The sequence below is a fragment of the Perognathus longimembris genome, chromosome 24 (genome assembly GCF_023159225.1).
Source record: "Perognathus longimembris pacificus isolate PPM17 chromosome 24, ASM2315922v1, whole genome shotgun sequence".
Lineage (NCBI taxonomy): Eukaryota > Metazoa > Chordata > Mammalia > Rodentia > Heteromyidae > Perognathus > Perognathus longimembris.
This window is the reverse complement of record NC_063184.1, coordinates 15288848-15312211: the sequence shown is the minus strand read 5'-3', so window position 1 is coordinate 15312211 and position 23364 is coordinate 15288848. Positions and strand designations below refer to the sequence as shown.

Here is a 23364-nt window from a genome sequence, read left to right as displayed (position 1 = left end):
CGTAAAGTTGCAGTTTATGAATGTTAAAATTTAACAGTGAGAGTAGAATTCTTAATTTGATAATTCCAGTTCAAAATCATCAAGGTATCTGTAAATCTACTATGTTCCAATAATCTTAGATTAATAATTATTAAATAATTAACATATCAATTGGTGTTTTTAGCCATATTTATCTATTTTTTAGCTTTTAATGTAGAGATTATAATATTTTTTTTCCTATCAGATTCTCTAAGTTATCTAACTCTTACAATCTCAGGAAAAAAAGTGAAAGAAAAACAAAACATGAAGGTAGAAAATGAATTTGGGGAGGAAAATAATCCACATGAAAGGTACATTAAAACAGTCTAAAGCTATGTTGTCATTTTACTGAACATTTTACAAATATTTATATGAACATGCATTTTCTATGACCCATCTGAGGAACAGAGAAAGCCTGATTTCAGTCATTCTCCTTTTCAAGCAACAGCCTCTATTATTACTTGGAAATTACCTTTCGGTCCAACAGGATATTATGAGGAGACAGTGCTCGGTGCACTAAACCATGTTTGTTCATATACTGCAGTCCCTGTAGTACCTCAAATGCTATACATAAAACCTTTGAACAGCTACAAAGGGAACAAAAAGGTAAAGATCAATTACAAAACAGAACAGACCTGGCATTAATAAGACCTAGTGAAAACATTCAAAGAGAAATGTTTTACTGTTCCTCCTTCATTCAGAAAAAAACAGAATCTATATATTTTCTGAAGTATTTACTTGGACATTTTAGATTTTCTGATTGTAACAGAATTGATCACAGAATCCTAGTCTTCTAAAGGATACTCTAAAAGTAGTATTTGTTCTTCTAAAAAAAACATTGAATTTGGATGGCATGTATTATTTATAGGAAGATCTCTGACAAGTATGGCTTTACAAATTATCAGGAAAATTTCAGATACATAGTAGAATCAAGTCAATGAAAGTCGTCTTCTATTCTGCTAAAAACAAAATACCTAAACCTTTGAAAAGTAAGTCTCATATGGTTTACAGTACTTTGTGATTTTTCATGTCTCTTCATACCTTCTCCTTTCTGCTTTCTGATCCATCTACCACACAGATGCCCAATTTCTTCCTCTCTTTCTACTTTGCTGCTATGTTAAGAATTTGGTACAGATTTCTACTTCATTTATTATTATCTGTGGGCAACCACTAGAAGTAAAATTTAAAAACACTAGAATAAGGCACTTGTAGAGATTAAATAGAATTTAAAAATGTACAAGATTTTAAAGTAGGTAAGTCAACAATTACATTTTATGTAATTGGTACACTGAACAGTAAGGACTATGACCTGTGACAAAAATTGAGACTCAAATATGCTCAGTGTATGAAAAGTTCACACTATAGGAAAATGATGAAGTAATTCATTAGTGATTAAGCATGAGCTTCACCAAGCCCATGTGTATGTGGGATTGTGTGAGGAATTGTGTGTGTGAACCCGTACCAAGGCTTGAACTCAGTTCACCGTATTCTCAGTTGACTTTATCCCTTAAAGCTGGCTCTCTATTATTTGAACTTCAATTACACTCCAGCTGTTTTTCTAATTGGTGATGGAGTCTCACACCGTTTTGCCCGGGCTAGTTTTGAACTGCAATTCTCAGATCTCAATGTCCTGAGCAACTAAGATTACAGGTATGAGCCATCAGTGCCCAGCTTCTTTATTTGATGATGGTTATATGATATTGTCAAGCTAATTTAACAATACATTTAAATAGGCAAATTTTAAGGTATGCATGTGACACCTCAATAAGTTACTGAGTTGAATAAGTTTTCTTTAAAAAATGAAAAGCTTAACTCTCCTCTCTCATCCAAACTAACTTTCTAGATGTAATCATACTTAACAATCTGTTTCCCCTTGTTCTGTGGCTAGACTTTTATTTAATGTATTAACTCTTCTCTATGCCAGGTGACATATAGTTAACATATTTTCATAATTTTCTAATTTTTCTTTCCCAGTTCCCTATTTTTTTTTTTTTTTTTTGGCTAGTCCTGGGGCTTGGACTCAGGGCCTGAGCACTGTCCCTGGCTTCTTTTTGCTCAAGGCTAGCACTCTGTCACTTGAGCCACAGCGTCACTTCTGGCCGTTTTCTGTATATGTGGTCCTGGGGAATTGAACCCAGAGCCTCATATATATGAGGCAAGCACTCTTGCCACTAGGCCATATCCCCAGCCCCAGTTCCCTATTTTTAATATGTTTACATGACCAAATTTTATGTTATGTGGGATAAAAAGAATTTATACTCTTTGAGAAGAAAACAAACAAATGAGTAGTTAGGTAAAAGATTTACATAGTGATTAAGGCCACATTGAGATGGACACAAACTACTGAAATCTAAAAGACAAAGACATGCTGCTCTTTGGGAAACATGATACAGGTAGAAGGTCCAGCATTCTAAGTATGAACTGAAAGATGCTCAACAACTTTGAGAAAGCACAATGGGTCCACTGCCCCTTTAGCAGAATGAACAACGAACAGGATAAAATGTCAGAAAACGAGCTCAAAAAGTCAGCAAGAAGTTAAAGACTGTGTAAGGCCTTTTAGGTTGTTGTAAGGCTCTTGGCTTTGCAAGTGGGATGTGAGAGGCAATTGTCAGATGATTAATAGCCTCTGTAGAATAACTATTCATAAAGATTATCATTAGCTATCATAATTTTTATACTATATAGACTTCTGTTGCCAACCCTCTTATCAGTCACATTTTGATATTTACCATTATATCTGTAAAAGAGATGAAGGTCACTATTTATAAAGATACGATTTTCAAGTTTTTTTAAAATCTATTCCCATGTTAAGTCAGTTGTTTCTGTCAGACATAGGGAAGTAGAGAATGTGTGAATTTGGGATAAACAGCTTTTATAAGCATCTTCAAACATCTTTCATAAACATGAGACATGTAAATCTTCAGAGTGTATTAATGGTAAAATCTAAATATTAAATCTCATTTATAACCTATCAGTAGTTATTGAAGTATAAATTTTGTGGCAAAGCACACATTATACTGATGAATATACACATCACATCCCCTTTAAAAACAAATCAAAAGCTTTCTTTTGGATTAAGAAAACACTACAAGCCTCTTTTTACAAGCCCACTTGGGACTACAAGGTAAATTAAAATAATATGATTCTTCGTCTCTGTCTCTCTGATACACACATCAGTATAGACACAGACTTCATAATTATCATAAAAATGGATGCCTTATTCAGTGAAGACACTAGAGGTCCTCAGCTGTCTTTCTCACAGAATTTAAACCAAACATTTAAATTGATTTTTTTTTCATTAAGCAAATTTTCAAAGTCCTGAAAATAGATGATGGCATAGCTGTAGTAATTTTAATAACCAGATGTAAAGTATTAGGAATTAAGACTTGCATATCCAAAAGCATAGTCACATTAAGAATGAGCTGAGGGCTGGGGATATGGCCTAGAGGCAAGAGTGCTTGCCTTGTATACATGAGGCCCTGGGTTCGATTCCCCAGCACCACATATACAGAAAACGGCCAGAAGTGGCGCTGTGGCTCAAATGGCAGAGTGCTAGCCTTGAGCAAAAAGAAGCCAGGGACAGTGCTCAGGCCCTGAGTTCAAGGCACAGAACTGGCCAAAAAAAAAAGAAGAATGAGCTGAAATAACATGTCACACAGGAATGTCATTTTTCACAATGACAGTTTGTAGTGCTCAATGTGCATTTTAAACATCTAAATTTTCAATGGCTATCTCCTTTACCTTGAGTTCCTCACAACTAAGGATCTGTTCTTTAATCTCATTGAGATCTCATTCTCAAACGCTCCTTCAATTCCTTCATTTATCCCTGCTTTTACACCTACACTTATTCAAGAATGTCTTTTTTTTTTTTTTTTTTGCCAGTATCCTAATGGTATCCCTATTTTCTGGATAGAATCGTATCTTCAAAATGCATAATTACAGGGCTTATTATTTTTATGGTTGTATTACAGATTTGTCCTTTCATTGTACTTGGAGAAAAAGCACTGAACTGAAACATAACCCTCTATATCTCAGTGTCTATACGGTAGGTATTTCAACAAACATGTATCAAATAATAGGCAATAAATCAATTATAAAGTATCTCATAATGGTACAAGAGGATGCTTATAACTGCATTAAATTCTTCACCAAAAATGAAGTAAGTCAAAAGACATTTCACATAATAGCAATGAGTTAATACTGTTGTCTTCATTTTCATTAGGAAGCATATAATCCTTCAGTCCAAGACAAAAGTTCACACAAAAGGCTATGTAACTACTCATTTGATGAAAAATACGGCTCTCATAATCATGTACTACAAGAAACAAGAATAAGTCAGAGTAGTACGTAACAGGATGTTAATGTTTGGCTAAAACTGCAAGTTAGAACAAGTTGTTAAAAGAGTATCCTACTGGCTTCAAACTACCAGTAGCTTTATATACCTTCAGTATTTCCTAAAAGAAACGTTATAGAGATTGCACATAGAGGCCAGGAAAGAAGCAGAAGTTAAGAGGCTGAGTTAAGATTTGGAAGTCATTAATATATAAGTGGTAACTGAAGCTACACATACTATTTCTTCAGATCAGTGATTCATGGTACCTCTATGAGACACTCCACAACCTAAACAATCAAGTGATGAGAGGAATTTAAGTAGAACATTGACATAAAGTTCCTACATTACACATGACTTAGCATAATAACCATAGAAGAATGTAATAATTCATAGAGCAATATCAACTACAGTAACAAAAGAATACCCACATACTAATGAAAACAAATACCAACAGAACAAACCAAAATAAGACCACTGCTTGTTAGCTGATTCAGATATTTAATTGTTGTCCTTTTTAAGCATTATCATTATTAACTTGGTGGTTTCTTCTCTTCAGTAATTTCCCTCTAGGAAATTATACCTATCAATTTGATTACTGTTTTTTCTTATAGATATGAACAATACCACAATATAAAATTCAGGATGTTTCCTTAAAGATTGTAATTCCAAACTTCAGGCTACTGAAGGTTATCTCACTCAAGGACTGATTTGTTAAAATGAGTAGCAAGAAAAGTGGAAAACAATGAGTAATGAAAAAATGCTGAGGGGGGGAATGAGGGACGAGGTAACAAACAGTACAAGAAATGTATACAATGCCTAATGTATGAAACTGTAAGCTCGCTGTAATTCAGTTTGATAATAAAAAATATATATATAAAAAAATGTTGTGACTGCTGACAGCAGCTATATAAGTTTTGTTGATTTTTTTAACATGAAGTTCTTGTAAGTGAACTTAGTTTCTTACTCTATTAAAAGTTAGTCTGATGTATAATTCCTCATCTTACTGAAAATAAAAATCTCAATATTTCACCTTTTCTTTCCAACATGTTAACATTACATATCCAGTATTTTTAATCTTTCCTACCATGACTCCATCCACTTAAATCATACAATGCATAGAAGAAATATTATCTTCTCTCATTCGTGACTGCTGCGCATTGACCAAATTTGACTCATTATATATTTGGATCATGGTGTTTGAAAACTTTGTAATTATTTTAACGTGTAGAAATGTGGTCATTTCTACACATAACTTCAGGTTTTAAATTCTTCTAAAGATTTTAAAGGTATGGGAACACCAGGCCACATTGTCACATGACAACAGCAGGAGCTTTATTGATTGAGCCTTTCCAATGTGGAACAGGCTTTCCAGGTCAATCTAGTTACAGCAGTATCTTCCACTTATCCAAAATTTCTGTTTGAACTAATGATTACATAACCTTTTCAAGGTACATTCTCAATCTTCTTTCTCACTAGTCCCCACTCATACTCTAAATATTCGCCAATAAAAAAATCCAACTGAGCTATTGGGCTAGAAAAAAATATCCTTAAAGGAATCTAACACAAGTTACAATATTATATCAACCTTTTCACCCATTCTTTGACCATACCTTTAGTATATCAACACAGATCTAGTTCCTTTTCCACAATAAGCATTTTATTTCACTCGTTTTATACAACTCCTGATTTTTGTTCTGGAATATAGCACACAAGAAATTTGAACTTAAACCTTACTACATTTGCAAGTTTCCTTATCACTAGAAATGACTCAGAAAAAAACCAAAAACTTTCTCCAATATAAAAGCTAAACTTGCTTAAATTGTTGAATTAAAGCTGCTATCTTTACCTGTTATATTAATAATATAAAGCTGAGATTTAAAAGAAGAAAAAAAAGGTTTTAGTATTTACTTATAGTAAATGGGCCTAGGGCAGAGCACTTACCTAGCAGGCCCAAGGCCCAGTAAGGCAAAAAAAGGAAACTGCTAGAAACTTGGCAGGCAAACAGTATGCTAAAGAGTTCCTCCCAAGGTTCCTTTTGCCTCATTATTCAATCAATCACTCTACGCATGCTGTGGCCAGGCCCCCTTGCAGGGTGAATTCAGATTGCTAATCAGCTACTTGAAATAGGGAAAGTACCCTGAATTACCCAGATGGGCCTAATATAATCACCATTTCTTAAATATAGAAAAGTAAAGCAGGAGAGGGAAAGGCCAGAGATGCAAAGCATAAAAAAATTTTGACTTCTACTACCAGTTATGGGATAAAAAAAAGTGGGCAGGAAGTGAGGAAGGCTAGTACCTCTACAAACAAAAATGGAACAGCTGTCAGTCCTCCAACTGCATAGATTTATACCGACAACCTGGATATGCCTGGAGATGATTTGGCATCTAGAGTCAATTTCACAGAGAATGTAGCTGTGATTTCAGCCTTGTTAGACCTAAACAGAGAAGCCTGTCCCTTGGACTTGTGCCATTCAGCTTCCTTTTTCTTTTTTTTTTTTCTTTTTGCCAATAGGCTTTGACTCCTGGTAGCCAAATTTTCAGATAAAACAAAGCACACGTGTGTTTGAGAATATTTTTGTGTAATAGAACTCTTAAAATAAATTTCTATTAGTTTATGCAACAAATTCTGTAGCATGATAGTGGCAAAATAAAACTACACAAAGGCTGAAGAAAAATAATTCAAAATATATGCTCAACCAAATCATAAACAACACTGAGTACCATTTGTTCATAAACTACATGAGCTGCTATAAAACACCTAAAAAAGGAATCTTACCAGCCCTCCAACCTTTCATATTCCCAAGTGTGTTTTCCTGATTCAGGCATTGAGAGCTCACAGAAATCATGTTCTTGGGATGTTCAAACAGCTGCCAAGAGTGTTTTCCCAATCTGAGGCACTGAACCATATTATGCCAGATTATCTATTTAGTATAGTATGATTTACTTTCGAGATCTACTTTCTTCCAGGGGCCTGGCACTTTAGTGACTTTGTGTTCAATACCAAATAAAAGCAGTGGACATGGAGGCTCAGGTGATTTTCCCTAGTAGAGAAGACTTTGTAGGTGAAGTCACAACAGGGAACTTGTGCTTAGTTCCCCAGAATTTATTCTAAAAGTGTTTATCCTTTACTGATTTTACCGAGTTCTATGAGTTCTTTACTAAAGCTGGTAGCGGCAATAGGGAACTTTGGCACGTCATAACAACCACTTGAGCCACCATGATCGACTAAAACATCTGACAACAAGTATCACTTGTGATTGTAAATTCAAAAAATTCTTCCTAAGCTAAACTATGATAGGTATAATTCTAAGATGGCTCTCAAGATTCCTGCTCCCAATTTACAAACCTTGCATGATCTTAAGAACACAAATATGATGGATACAATTAATATTAACAAAGAATGGGGATTATCTGGGTGGGTCTGACCTCATGAGTCTTCAATATTTTGGTGTCAGGGGTCATAAACAAATTAAGAGACATTCAATTCTCACTGGCAGGTTTGAAGATGGAGAGAGGGACATTACAGAGACAATGGATGGCATCTAGGGGCTGAAAGTAGCCCCTAGTCAATAGCAATAAAGGAAATAGGAATTTCTGAAAATTTCAAGAAACCAAATGCTGTCAACAACTCGAATGAGCTGAGCAATGAATATTCTTGAAAGCCATGAAATAATCAACTATATACTCCTTCTATGAATATCATCTTAAGTTTAAGAACTATTTCCAGAAAAATTATACAGAAATAACATGGCACATAATTAAAAGGAATTAGGAAAGATTTAAATTTAATGATAAAACTAAAGCATTTCATTTACTCAATAATTCACTTACCAATACATTTACTGTACATAAACCTTTATGCTAATGACTTTGGGAGAAACAGAAATGAATGAACTATAGTAGGTGTATCAGAAAGGTTAAGTTGGGGAAGATAAAATGTTCTTTCTTTAATTGTATAATTAAAGACAAATAATTGCAAGCTAGGAAGAGGGAAAGTGTTTTATTGCTAGAGAAATATAATAAAACACAAATTTGGATGAGGAAGACAGTTTTTGATTGACAGAAAAGGCACAAAGGGAGACAGAGAAAAGAATAAGGGAGACAGATGAAAGTGTATACATAAATTATTTGATGTGTTAGAAATTGTGCTTAAGGTTGAAGATACACTTGGACTAAAAGATGCAGTGCAGTCTTCATAGTAAACTTCATCTCTGGCACACAATCTCCACGACAATAATTGGTAACAATAAAGACTATATGCATGATTTAGACACCATTTGAAAATAATTGAGTTAGGTTGAAGTCAGACTCTATGCTTATAAAATGCATTTTCTTAAAAAAAAGCCAACAAACAGTTAAAAGAATAGTCTAAACTTTAAGAATATTAATAGGCAAGAGAAAGGAGTGACTAGAATTTGGGAAAAAATTCAGAGGAAGTCCTATTTGGACAATGTTGACATGAAGTAGTTAAGTCTGTTAATGAAGGCTTAAGCCAATAATATACAGAAGAGAAGAGATGTCTCACCAAGATTATATTAACAATATTTTAACAAAAATATAGAGCACAAAAGTTAGAAAGCAAGATTGTGTAAGATTGCAAGCCTGAGTGAAGAATATCTTTGCTATTATTTTCCTTTTTAAAATAAAACAGTAAGAAAATATAGATTGTTCTAGACATATCTAATTTGTAGGAATACATTGCAATAATGTCAAGTGTATTTTTGAAGACGATTCCCTAAAGGCAAAAAAGTATACAAGAGCCTAAAACTAGGGCCAGGTTGGGAAAGGGGACCCGGCGCCGGCAAACCAACAGCTGAAAAGTCACGCCAGGAGCGCAGAATCCAGACAGCAGGAGCTCAACAGACCCCAGACAGAACGCAGACTGACTGAGACAGATGGCGGTGAGGGACCAGAGTTGTGTGACCTAACGGCAGGGATCAGACATAAACAGCAGGGGAACCGAGCGGTGCAGACAGGGAGAGCTGAGGCAGACAGGGAGAGCTGAGCCCGACGGGGAGAGCTGGAACCGCCACCACCAAACGACCGATCGCCACACCCCAGCACCCCAGCCCCGAAAAGCCCACAGCAGCACAGGACACACAGACAATCCAGGGCCAGTAAGTTCCCCATTACCCCCGCCCCCCCCAAACGGGAGACCAGCTCTAACAGAGACCTAAACCCTACAAAGAAGCTAGAGCTCCCTCCCTCCCCCTCCCTGCCCCAAGGGAAAAAAGGAGCCCCATATCTGGCAGCTCTAGGACCCTACAGCCTCTGAGAGGACATGGGAACTAGCAGAAGAGGAGCAGCGCCCAACAAGGGTGCTGGGAAACACCTCAGTCAGGCATCCCCCCCAAAGCCCCAGCAGAGGAGCCTGAACCTGGCCGCACCAGCTCCGCCCCCTCCCCAGCAGGGGCCCCCGGACTGGTAGGCATGGGAAGCCTCACCTGAGGGGCCTGGTCCTCGAGCAGAACGAACGTTTTGAACAACAGTCACAGGCTTGCTGGTGTGCAATACCAGCCCAGCAGGGGCACCGGGGCCCGAACACACGCCCCCCTCACAGCGGAGGCGCAGAAAGTCTGTGGGTACCAACCCACGCCTGGACACTTGAACCTGCTGGGGCCCACGCATACTGCTCCCCACAGCAAACTCATGGGAGGGCACAAGCACTCTCCAACAACTCGGGGCAGCACGTCCCCAAAGGAAGCACTGGAGTGCACACGCACGTGCCCCCTCCCTCCCTCCCCCCCCCCCCCCCCCCCCCCCCCCCCGCCAGCGTGCTAGCCCTCCAGCAGGAGGATCACCTGCCCACCCCCCCCCCCCCCCCCCCCCCCCCGCTCCGGGAGCACACAAGCGGGCAAACTACAATACCCGCTCTGATAGGCGCACCCCGCACAGGTGGGCGGGCCGCCCCTCAACAGCAACACCTGCTCTGACAGGAGCAATCCACACAGGTGGGCGAGCCGCCTCTCATCAGCAAATCTCAATCTGAGAGGTGAGCTCCTCTGACCAAGGTACTGAGCAGAAAAAAGAACCAAAGAAGAGAAAAGTCTCCACGCCACGCTGAATCAGGGACCCACAAACCCCCTCCAAGGGCACACTAGGGTTAGCACAACACAGCAGCAGGAAACTATCCTGCAGAGAAAGACACAGAACCTAGCCACCCCCAAGTGCAGTGAGGGTGACCACCCCAGCAACAACTGAGACGGCCACGCTCACCCATTGGGCAGTAAGGTTCAACAGCCAAACTCAAACCCAGAGCCAAGACACAAATCTCCCACTGACGGACCAGTGGGAACCAGCACAAAGCCAACCCAAGGACGCCACCTACAGATCTCCAGATGCGCAAATGACAAAGAAATATTACAAATTACATGAAAGGACAAGCCAACTCACCAGCTCCAAAAAGCAGTATGACCTAAGAGGAGATGGAGAATAAAAAAACAACTGAGGTTTTGTTAGCAGAAATGATGGAAAGCCTCAGGAACAAATTCAGAAAACAATTCCAGGAGTTTAGAGTGGAAGTCTCAAAGGACCTTCAGGAAGTCAAGAAAGAAATGGAAGCAATAATGGATACAGTGCAAACCTCCGTTAAAGAAGACCTTAACATCCAGAGAAGTGAAATGCATGAAAAAATAGATTTAAAATACAACTCTTTAAAGGAAGAAATTTCCACAATTAGAGCTGATCTGGCAACCATAAATAGCTCCCTGACATCCATAAACTCCACACTTGAATCCACAGCACAAAGAATTGACCATATTGAATCCCAAATCTCTCTCTTGGACGATGATGCAGCTGATAAGGACTAGAAAATTACCACACTCCAAGAAACGGTAAAACTCCAGGGCAGACTAATTCAGGAGCTAGTGGACAAAGACAAGAGATATAATCTGCGCATAATTGGAATAGAAGAAGGAGCCGAATGCCAGAGCAGAGGTCTTCAACATATTTTCAATAAAGTGATTGCAGAAAACTTCCCCAATCTCACAAGGGACCTCACCCAGGTAACCGAAGCCTATAGGATGCCTGGCAGACCAGACCCTAGAAAATCCTCGCCCAGGCACATAATAATCAAGACCTCAGATCTCAAGAATAAAGAGCAAATTTTGAATGCAGCCAGAGCGAAGAAAGACATTTATTACAATGGGAAAAGGATCCGAATAACAGCAGACCTCTCCACACATACCTACCATGCAGGAATAGAGTGGAAGAACATAATCCAAGTCCTACAGGCCAACAATTGTCAACCCAGAATTAGATATCCAGTGAAACTAGAATTCATATTCGAGGGAAAAACCAGATCTTTCCATACCAAAGAGGATCTAAAGGAGTATGGGAATAAAAAAACAGCCTTACAGCGAATTCTAAGAGGAGAACCCCACCCAACAGACATCGTACAGGACACACAGACAGAAAAAGAAAGAAACTACAATAGCCAGAGCCCAACAGAAAGAGTAGCTCATTAAAGACAAGAAAAAAAAAGAGAGGAAAAACAGCCTAACAGGAAAATGGAAGGGGAAAAAACACTGTTATCCTTGATCTCTTTGAATATAAATGGTATAAACTCTCCGATAAAGAGGAGCAGACTGACAGAGTGGATCCGCAAACAAAAAGTTGCCATCTGTTATCTTCAAGAGACTCATCTTACAGCAAGGGATTAAAAACAGGCTCTGAATGAAAGGATGGAGCAAAATCTTCCAAGCAAACGCACCTACCAAAACGGCAGGAGTAGCCATCCTGATCTCAGACAAGCTGGACTTCTCATTAAAATCAACTCAAAAAGACAAAGAAGGACACTACATTTTAATACAAGGAAAAACCCAGAATCAAGACATCACGGTGATAAATGTATACTCACCGAACAAAAGAGGCCCTACATTTGTCAAGCAAATTCTCACAAAACTACAAAACAAGATAGATGCAAACACAATCACAGTGGGTGACTTTAATACCCACTCTCTCCAAGAGACAGATCCAACACCCAGAGGATTAGCAAGGGAGCTGAGGACCTAAGTAACGCCATATCCCAAATGGATCTGACAGATCTATACAGAATCTTTCATCCTACAGAGACCCAATACGCCTTCTTCTCAGCAGTCCATGGATCATACTCCAAAATAGACCATATCATAGCCCACACAAAGAACCTCAGCAAATACAAAAGTATTGACATCATTCCATGTATTATATCTGACCACAGTGGAATAATGGTAACCCTCGATAACAATCTGATCAAAATCCCAGCTACATTCTTCACTGAAATAGAGAAAGCAACCCATAAATTCATATGGAACAGCAAAAGACCTAGAATAGCCAAAGCAATTCTAGGCAAAAAAAGCAGTGCAGGAGATATCACAATACCAGACTTCAAGCTCTACTATAGAGCCATCGTAACAAAAACAGCCTGGTATTGGTATAAAAACAGACCTGAAGACCAATGGATTAGAATTCAAGATCCAGAAATAAAACTGCACTCTGACAGTCAGCTGATATTCGACAAAGGAGCTAAAGACATACAATGGAATAAACAGAGCCTCTTCAACTACTGGTGCTGGGAAAACTGGGCAGCCATATGCAGAAAACTCAAAGTAGACCCTAGCTTATCACCATGCACCAAGATCAACTCAAAATGGATCAAGGACCTCAACATCAGACCTGAATCCTTGAAACTACTGAAGGACAGAGTAGGAAAGACGCTAGAACTTATAGACACAGGAAGGAACTTCCTAGTCCCAGGGGCACAACAGATAGGGGAAAGACTCGACAAATGGGACCACTACAAAATAAAAAGTTTCTGCACAGCTAAGGACATAGCCACCAAAATAGAAAGACAGCCAACCATATGGGAAAGGATCTTTACCAGCACAGCAACAGACAAAGGCCTAATATCTATCATCTACAAAGAATTCAAAAAACTAAGCACCTCCAAGCCCATTAAACCAATTAGGAAATGGGCAAAGGAGCTAAAGAGAGACTTCACAAGAGAAGATATAAAAATGGCAAAGAAACATATGAGGAAATGTTCAACATCCCTGGTAGTAAAGGAAATGCAAATAAAAACAACCCTGAGATACCACCTCACTCCAGTTAGAATGGCCTATACTCTGAACTCAGGCAACAACAAATGCTGGAGGGGGTGCAGGGAAAGTGGAACCCTTCTCCATTGTTGGTGGAGTGCAAATTAGTAAACCACTTTGGAGAACAGTATGGAGGTTCCTCAAAAAGCTCAATATAGACTTACCATATGACCCAGCCATACCACTCCTAGGCATCTATCCTGAACAGCAGGTCCCAACATATCAAAAAGACATTTGTACTTCCATGTTTATCTCTGCACAATTCACAATAGCCAAAATATGGAAACAACCCAGATGCCCCTCCACAGATGAATGGATCCAAAAAATATGGTACCTATACACAATGGAATACTACATAGTGACTAGAAATGGTGAAATATTGGTATTTGCAGGGAAATGGTCAGAACTTGAACAAATAATGTTGAGCGAGACAAGCCTAGAACACAGAAAACAAAGGGGCATGATCTCCTTGATATATGACTGTTAAGGTGGGGGAAGGGGAGTCAGTAGAGACCAGGTCTGCAAAACCAAAAACTTCTTGTCAAATGGTAATTCCCACAGGTTTGGGTCAGCGACCCTACATTATGTAACTAAAACCAAAGAATGAATAAACATATAAAGGTCAAAAATAGACCTCTCAGTGTATCACAATAGCTCAAAAGCTATGGATGTACGTTCATATAAGACAAGGATAAGCAAACCCTATTGCCGACATTACATTTAAAGCCCTAGGTGAATTTCCTTTGGCGTAGGCCACGTGGCTACTGTATATGTTTTTGGTACACTGTGTATTGTATATATGTCTACCTGACCTAGGGAAGGGAAAGAAAAACAGGGGTAAGATATTACAAGAAATATACACCCTGCCCTACTATGGAACTGTACCCCTTTTGCACAACACCTTGTCAAAAAAATGTTTAATTAATAAATAAATTATTTTAAAAAAGTCTAAAACTACTATGATCAACTTTTATAAAGAATGTACTATCAGAAATGACCTGTGGCTCATTACCCAACCTGAACCACATTCCAGAATGGATTAAAACTCTTGAGAGTACCTTAGTGATTTGGCAATATTTTAATTAGGCTATAATGTACTAATCCAAGTTAGTCAAACTATGTTTTCCAGCAAACTAGTGAACAGGTGCAGGCAGCATGCTTCCTATCCATATCCACATATAACTTCTGCAATGTTTATGGTAGTCTGGTACACATTCAAAACCATAACCCTTTTTAAAAACATGTGACAAACTATCTTGTTTAAAGAAACAAGCCTTCTCTGCTCATCCTTTCTTCACTTGTAAATTTAAGGATAATGTAGAAACTATCCCAAAAGCCAAAACTCTGCTGAATTTCTATGAGCTACATTTGTCACTACTCTTATATATTAACCAAAAATACCTCCAATCCCCTAAATCTAGCTTGAGTAGCAATTTACATTTAGTTCCATGCCTGATTCCAAACAATTTTTATCATTGTTAACTGAACCCAAAGAGAAATGTTGGCAAGAATGAACTATAAAATGGGTAATATAAAAAAAGAAAGCAGCTTTCTTCCTGACATTAATTCCTTATACTCAATGGTCCTAAATGGACTCTTAGGAAAATATTGAGTACTTCTCTTTTTTTTTTTTTTTTTCAAATTTTTATTATCAAACTGATGTACAGAGAGGTTACAGTTTCATACTTTAGGCATTGGATACATTTCTTGTACTGTTTGTTACCTTGTCCCTCATGCCCCCCTCCCTCCCCCCCTTTCCCTCCCCCCCCAGGTGTTCAGTTCACTTACACCAAACAGTTTTGCAAGTATTGCTTTTGTAGTTGTTTCTCTTTTTTTACCCTGTGTCTCTCAAATTTGGTATTCCCTTTGAATTTCCTACTTCCAATACCAGTAAACACGGTTTCCAATATACTCAGATAAGATTACAGAGATAGTGTAGGTACAACCACAGGAAGGTGATACAAGAACATCATCAATAATAGAAACTACACATACACATAGGACGTTGAAAGTAGTTACAACTGTGATATAACAATTGTTTCCATAACATGGAGTTCATTTCACTTAGCATCATCTTATGTGTTCATAAGGGTATAGCTATTGGGCCTTGTGATGCTCTGCTATGGCTTGCCTAAACCTGTACTAATTATTCCCAATAAGGGAGGCCATAGAGTCCATGTTTCTTTGGGTCTGGCTCACTTCACTTAGTATAACATTTTCCAAGTCCTTCCATTTCCTTACAAATGGAACAATGTCATTCTTTCTGATAGAGGCATAAAATTCCATTGTGTATATGTACCACATTTTCCTGATCCATTCGTCTATGGAGTACTTCTCTTTTTAAACTAGACTAGTAAATTTGTGGAAATAATACTGTTCTATGAAAAAAACAACTTCAGAGCATAGCACAAATTATTATTTCCTGTGTGGGTAACATAAAAATCTCAACAGGATTCTATCAATACTAAAAGTTTTAAAAGCTGAGTGTTTGATTTTCTACTGCAATCTGAAATTTCAAGATATAACATATAATCTATTAATAATGCCAATTACTGCCACTCATACATAAAACAATATTGCTTAATATTGAATAGGTCATATAAAATTTAGTTCATAAAATGAGAGTCATATTGTAAGTTTATGGTTTTCATTTCCCTACGCTGTACCAACTATATAAACCGACCAAAATATGCATTAAACAATATTATAGTTTTATGGAGAAAATCAACTCCAAAAACCATTAGACAACTGGCAGCTTATAGTTCTGCAACTTATAGAAGGCACAGATAAGTAAAAATCAGAAGCTTCAAATTGAAATTCCATCTAAATAGAAGAGTTACTGTTATTTCACATCTGCCTTTCTTAAAGGTGCAGGGTACTGACTTCTGGATATTAAGAACTAAATAGTAAGCCTTAACTAAATCTTTTTACCTTTTATACAGAGGTTACAAAATGAATTAACATTTCAGCATGTCAACTCTGCACATAAAGCTTGTTCTGTTACTGGAAATTAACATTATCCAAATATGTAGAAAAGTCAAACAGTTCTCACTCAAACTAATTTAGATGGATCAATCAGATAGCAACTTGAAACTGAACGTAAAATCCTGTACATACTGAATGACAGATTGTAAAATTTACAAGCTGCAGACTTTTCCAAGTAGGCTTGAGCCCAAGCCACGGCCTGGGACCTCCCATAAGGTTGTTCAGGTTGTTGTCCTCAGTAGTCAATCAGAATTCCTTAAATACCCTTTTCTCTTTCTGAGAAACCTTGAGAATAAGCTTCAACACTCTGCAAGTTCCCCTAGGATATACTTCCAGCTGACCAGCATGGCATTTAGTACCTTTAAAAAAAATCCTAATTGGTCCAACTTGGGGACAGTTTGGTGCATACCTTGTGAGTACTCCTCATTATAGGGCACCTCTAGCCATAGACTGGAGGGATGAAACAGATAATTTTAATGGTATGCATTGCTTTATCAGTTCAATACAACTTTGTTAATACATGTAAGATATATTTTACAATTCCCAGATAATTTCAGAAAAATCCATGCAACAGGTATTGGCACAAATTTGTTACTCTATCAGACCACATACTCTTCAAGACAGAAAATAATATGTGGGTAACTGAAATGAGTGCAAAGTAGATCATTAAATCTACTGAGGTTACTGCCTCAATATGGCCTTTACATAGTGTACTGTATTTATAGAAATACCAGTATCTTATGAGAAGCTACCATGTAGTTCTTTCAGGGAAAATACAATTGATCTTAACAAGAAAACTAAATACACAGTACTAGGAAGATTTCAAATTTTCGTGTGTGTGTGTGTGTGTATTTTTTTTTGTTGGTTGTGTGGCTTGAACTCAGGGGGGCTGGGTGCTGTCCCTGAGCCTCTTTGTGCTCCAGGCTAGCACCCTACTATGTGAGTCACAGTGCCACTTCCAGTTTTTGAGTGGTTAACTGGAGGTAAGAGCCTCACAGGGACTTTTCTGCCCGGGCTGGCTTTGAACTGCAATCCTCAGATCTCAGCCTCCTGAGCAGCTAGGATTACTGGTGTAGTCCACTAGCTTCTGGCATGTGTATATTCTTTGGAAAAAAAAAATTCAAATACTTGGCAGAATGCTTAATTCATCACACTTGAAAATGTTAATAACCACCTTCTATGGGGCCTAAATTTCCTAAGGTAAACGTGTGCATCTGAATTTTATTACAAAACAATAACAGAGGAAACCACAAACCTTCAGTTTCTAATAAAAATGCCTACTCCAACTTCATTTATCAACTGTCACGTTTTATTTATTAGTCCTGATATCACACAGTACCTCACTGGTTTCCTTTCTCGAAGTAAGTCTTCCAGATTCCGCTCACAGTGCTCAGCCACCACCACCAGTCTTTCTGAGTAAAACAAAGCAAATACACTTTATCTTTAATGTGATGGTTTAGTAACAAAATAAAATTTCCCATTGAAGATATTAACAAACAGTATCATTAAAAGTATATGGGATAGCAGGATAAATATCTTGTAAGCTAACACACTAGATAACAATTCTTTTTCTTTTTGCGTTTTTCTCTGTAGTTTCTCTTACATGCTTCAGAGAAGATAGGTGGAAAGTCTGACCTTGGGAAAGGTGATCTTTCTTTTTTTTTTTTTTTTTGGCCAGTCCTGGGGCTTGGACTCAGGGCCTGAGCACTGTCCCTGGCTTCTTTTTTGCTCAAGGCTAGCACTCTACCACTTGAGCCACAGCGCCACTTCTGGCCGTTTTCTGTATATGTGGTGCTGGGGAATTGAACCCAGGGTCTCATGTATACGAGGCAAGCACTCTTGCCACTAGGCCATATCCCCAGCCCTGATCTTTCTTATTATGCGGCATTAGATTAAGGAGAAATATGTGCCATTCACTAAGGCATTTGAGGAGAAGGTTCAAAATTTCAACCAAAATGACTGTGATGCTTTGGAACAAGTAGATTTTTTCACAAACACTTATTCTAATTCAGTATTTACTCCTATGCATACAAAATTTCAGACTGTGAATTATTTCCAATATAAATAAGAAACAAATTCCCTAGTGTTTTGACTTGTCACTGATATTCATTTCAGACAGCAGGCTGAAAACATATGAATTATTTTTTATATATCCATGACCTTTGTTACTTTAGCAAAGGGCTGCTGTGACCTCAGAGCAAGGTGTGCAGGGCAACCACAGAAACCAGCAATACAGGTGGATGGCATAAAGAGACCAAACAGACTGCTGGGTTGGGTTCAAAGGCCAGTGATCAATAGAATGGATTGTGGTCCATAAGAGAATCAGTTTCTGTTAGACACCGACAACGAAGAAGAGACTTTTTTCCCCCTTCTTTATTGTCAAAGTGAAGTACAGAGGGGTTACAGTTTCACATGTAAGGCAAGTACATTTCTTGTCCAACTTGTTACCTCCTCCTTCAGTTTCCTCCATCTCCCCACTTCCCCCACCCCCCAAGAAGGGATTTGTATGTGAAGTTAGAAGTCCTTCACAGAAGGGCTTCTATTGTAAAATATATTAATATTTCATAGAAAGAAATGACTGAATATAGACAAGTATACTGGGTTCTCTTTTACATGTTTTTCATATTTTCAAATTATATTAGTAAAACTAAACACACTTCACTAAAATGCATTCGACATGTTTTAAGGTATGGAAAGAGGGAGAGAATGGGAATAGAGAGAAAAGAATAATGGAAGGAGTGACACTGATCAAGATGAATGGTATGGAATTGTAATCTATTTGTACAGTTACTAAACAATGAAATTTTCAAAAGAGAAAACAAAAGGCAAATCAAGCCTGACACTGGCAACCCTTTCTAGCTACTTAGGTGGATGAGATATGAAGATCACCATTCAAACCCAGTCTAGGTAGGAAAGTCTGTGAGACTCTTATATCCAGTTAACTAGGAAAAAGCTGAAGTGGCTCAAGTCATAAAAGCACTAGGCTACAGCTAAAAGCTAAAGTGCTCAAGACCTCAGTCCAAGGCCCCATTATTAGAAAAAAAAAGAACCCCCCCCCCATAAAAAAGGAAACTCAGACTGCAATCAAGCTTCCATAATTCATTCTAAAAAATAATAGCACCTTAGGGCTAGGCATGAAAAAAAAACCTGATTATCTACTAATACAGACTTCAGTTTTCTAAATATAATACTATATTAAAAGAATTGAGCTGCTGAAAATAGTTTTAAAAAGTTGTTCAATTTTCATTTAAAGATTTATCCAAATTTATGTTCAACATAAAAAGCAAGTACATGCCTGCATATACATTGAATTCTTATATATTTATTGTGGGCTTTTAGTTTTTGTGCAGGTCTGGAGCTTAAACCCAGGGCCTGTGAGCTATTTCTTAGCTTTTTCATTCAAGGTTAGTTAGTGCTCTACCACTTGAGCCACGGCTCACTTCCAGCTTTTTTCTGGTTAACTGGAGTCTCATGGACTTTCCTTCCCAGGATGGTGACGAAATGAGATACTCAGATCTTGGCCTCCTAGGTAACTAGGATGACAGGCATGAGACTGTACTTGGCTTAATGTGTTTTTATAATTGAATCTTATCACGATATAGAGAGAACACAAAATATGAAAGAAAATAAAAAGACTCACCATGCTTTCCCCTGGAAATATCCACATACTGGCATAGTCTGGGATGGGTGATGGTCTTAAGAATTTGAAATCGTCCTAAAATTTTAATGGAGTTTGGCGTGAGGGGAAGTCCATTGCTTCCACAGACATCATGTGGCAGAGCCGAGGCAAAGAAGGTAAAGGCGCCCATTTCAGCATCCTTCAAGGGAAACATCTCTGGAGTCTGAATCTGCAACAATGATCTGGAAATGAAAGGAATTTTAGGACAGTTCAATCAAACATTTAGCCAGTGTTTTCTTATCTTAAATATATTAATCTGAACATTTTACAATAAAAGTTGAAAATTCTAAAGTAATTTTAAGGTTATTTTTTCAAAAGAAAAAAATCACCTAAACAAAAGGCTAGTGTATTCTAAAAATTTGGAAGTTGAGTAAAAACAAAAAGCTGCAGGCCAGCATGTGCATAGTGAGTAGGAGATCAACCTTGGCTATTTAGTGAGACTACCTGTAAAAAGACAAACAAAAAATATAACTTGGTATGTCAACTCTAAATTAAATTTAAGGATTTTCAAAAGAAAAACTCAAGAGCATTTCATCTTCAAGGACAGCTGAACATTAACAGAAGAGAAAGCTTGTTATTGCATTTTTATATCAGTGAAATTCTTTCCCTGAAGTTTGAGTAATCGATCCAGTTGAAAGATTTCAGTAAACTACTATAAAGCAAAATGCATATGCAATAGAACTGTTACAAGAAAGATACATCTGTAATAGTAAAACAAACAAACAGCAACAACAACAATAATAAGACTGAAAACCATAGTGTCTGCTATGGATGCTGACTCAGAGAATCCTCTTAAATCAATTCTAGAATTTGTAGTACCCCAGTTAAAGTCTGGCTGTCCACTCATTAGCTCTTAAATAATGAACTATGTGAGAATAGTTGAGAGACTGCAATGTAAAGGTGCAAAAATAAAGAAATAATTCTCAAATCTGGAATTGGAGGAAACTAAAAATCAACACTCTTTAGGGAGGCTTAAGAAAACACCACATTCATTATATAAAGCATAAGCTTAGGGAATGGTCAACGGATACATCTGAAGATAATGTCACTGGAATCAAGGGATTGTTCATTAAGACTGCATGAGAATTTATACTCAAGAGATAGTAAAAATTAAGAAATCTGGTAACACATGTTGGGAGGAATGTAAAAAAAAAGACCTATTTATAAATAGGAGTGTAAATTGTTACAATCACATCAGAAACCAGTTTAACACTATATTCTGTTCCATTCTCAGAAATGCTTAGTCATTTGCAAAGTCTTTAGTAGAAAAAAGAACCTTCAAATTCAGTAACAGATGAATGTAGTTCTCCTATGTAAGCCCTCCTCTGCTGCCCCCACAAAAAGCCATTATGTTTCTCATTTCCAAAAGCTGACAGGAAGACCAGGTGTGATGATGCATATCTGTAATGCCAGCTTAGGACTTAGGACACAGAGGCAGGAGCACAGAGTTCAAGAGCAACTTTGAATTACATAGCATGTCTCAATAGAAAAAAAAAGTCAACAGAAAAAAAGATTAGTATTGTAATATAATTCCTTGACTAAACAATGTTTGAAAAGGTTACAAGTTATTTCTGAAGAACAAACCTGAGGGTAGAAAAAGTGAGCCAGTGAACTACTACGTTTTAGTATTTGATTTTAATACTAGTTAACTAGATTGTCAGATAGATGCTTTTCACTTAAGGCAACCAAATAACCAAAAAAATGAAATAATTTCAAAAATACCAGTCAGAAAAAAATTTCCTTAGTGTTATGCTTTATCATTAGAAATAAGCAACAAGGGCTGGGGATATAGCCTAGTGGCAAGAGTGCCTGCCTCGGATACACGAGGCCCTAGGTTCGATTCCCCAGCACCACATATACAGAAAACGGCCAGAAGCGGCGCTGTGGCTCAAGTGGCAGAGTGCTAGCCTTGTGCGGGAAGAAGCCAGGGACAGTGCTCAGGCCCTGAGTCCAAGCCCTAGGACTGGCCAAAAAAAAAAAAAAAAAAAAAAAAAAAAAAAAAAAGAAAAGAAAAGAAATAAGCAACAAAATAAACAAGAAATAAACACTTGGGTGGCTGCACATACAAACAAAAAATACATATACACACATGGTGGCATGACTGTAACCCTAGCTATGTGGGGCAGATATAGGAAGACTGCAGTCTGAGGCAGACCATCAGGCCAAAACTAAGAGACTCAGATTAAGGCAAAAGAATTGGAGTGCAATGTGAACGGGTTCAAACCCCAGTACCACCAAAATAACTATACACACATACTTGTATTTACACACTTGATGAGTGGAACAACGTGAAAAAAACAACAGATGAGAGATTACAAGGGGGGAACAGTGCAAACGGTTGTGCATACAGCTACTGGGTCTGAAAATCCATTTAACACACATTATGAAACATCTATGTTAAGTGAGGTATTGCCTATTCTGTGCCAAAGTCAGCGAACAGGATACTCGGGGGAGATGAGGGAAGGAGACAGGAGGAGAGAAGAGACAAAATGCAAGACAGGTGACAGTTCTTAAATCCACAGTCTCACTGCCTCACTTTTTCCAGCTGCTCAAGAGATTACATTGTACAAGTGACGAAACTTTACCAAAAACAAAACAAGCCAACAAACAAAAACCCGGAGACACTGAAAGCAAACACGCCTCTTTTGAAGCAGGAATGCGAGAGTGGAGGTTTGCGAAGGGGCGTGAGGGCCGCACGGTTACCAGGGCTGGAGACAGCCCCTCCTAGCAGCCGAGCCCCTCCTCCACGCCACCCACCTGGACACGGAAAGCGGGGGCACGGGAACACCAGCCTCTGAATCTGGAGACGCTCGCAGACACCGAGACGAGCGGGAGGGAACTTCCACCCAGGGCCCCGGTAAGCTCCAGGTAGTGAGGCCGCGACAGCTCAGAGCAGCAGGGCCTGCATTTCAATGAGGTTGTTCCTGGAACTCCGGGAACTCAGCCATGGGCTTCTGTTGCTACAAAACGGAGCCAGTCAAGGTCCGGGGATCAGAACCTCAGCCAGAGCACGAGCACCTCACGAGCTCCACAGCCAGCGTCCAACTTTCCACATCCCCGCCCACCGGCAATCTGGACGCTCGCTTCTGACGTCACAGCCTCGCGACGCCGCACCCAGAAAAGACCCAGTACTTCCTTCTCCCTGCCTCTTGCCCAATCGGGCAGCAAAATATAGCGGGGTGACAGAGGTGAAGGGGAGGAGCTGGCGATATTGAGTGAGGGAAAGAAAGACGGAGAGAAAGGTGAATTTAAATGGCAGGGCTCTGCATA

The 23364-nt window shown here is 38.4% G+C and overlaps 1 protein-coding gene across 3 annotated transcripts in view; it reads right to left on the bottom strand.

The window, feature by feature from the left end:
- Tbck (TBC1 domain containing kinase) overlaps window positions 1–23146 on the bottom strand; it is a 116980-nt gene extending 93834 nt beyond the window's left edge. Inside the window, exons 1-4 of one of the 3 annotated variants that reach the window (XM_048333365.1) lie at window positions 22852–23146; window positions 20056–20276; window positions 17755–17827; window positions 491–605 (exon numbers count right to left, since the gene is read on the bottom strand). In XM_048333365.1, coding sequence (XP_048189322.1) covers window positions 491–605; window positions 17755–17827; window positions 20056–20248 — 381 coding nt within the window. In that variant the 5' untranslated portion in view covers window positions 20249–20276; window positions 22852–23146. Of the gene's footprint in view, window positions 1–490; window positions 606–2747; window positions 2819–17754; window positions 17828–20055; window positions 20277–21495; window positions 21866–22851 lie in introns of those variants that run through there. The other 2 variants (XM_048333364.1, XM_048333366.1) reach the window with 2 other exon arrangements.
- Window positions 23147–23364: the final 218 nt, after the last annotated feature.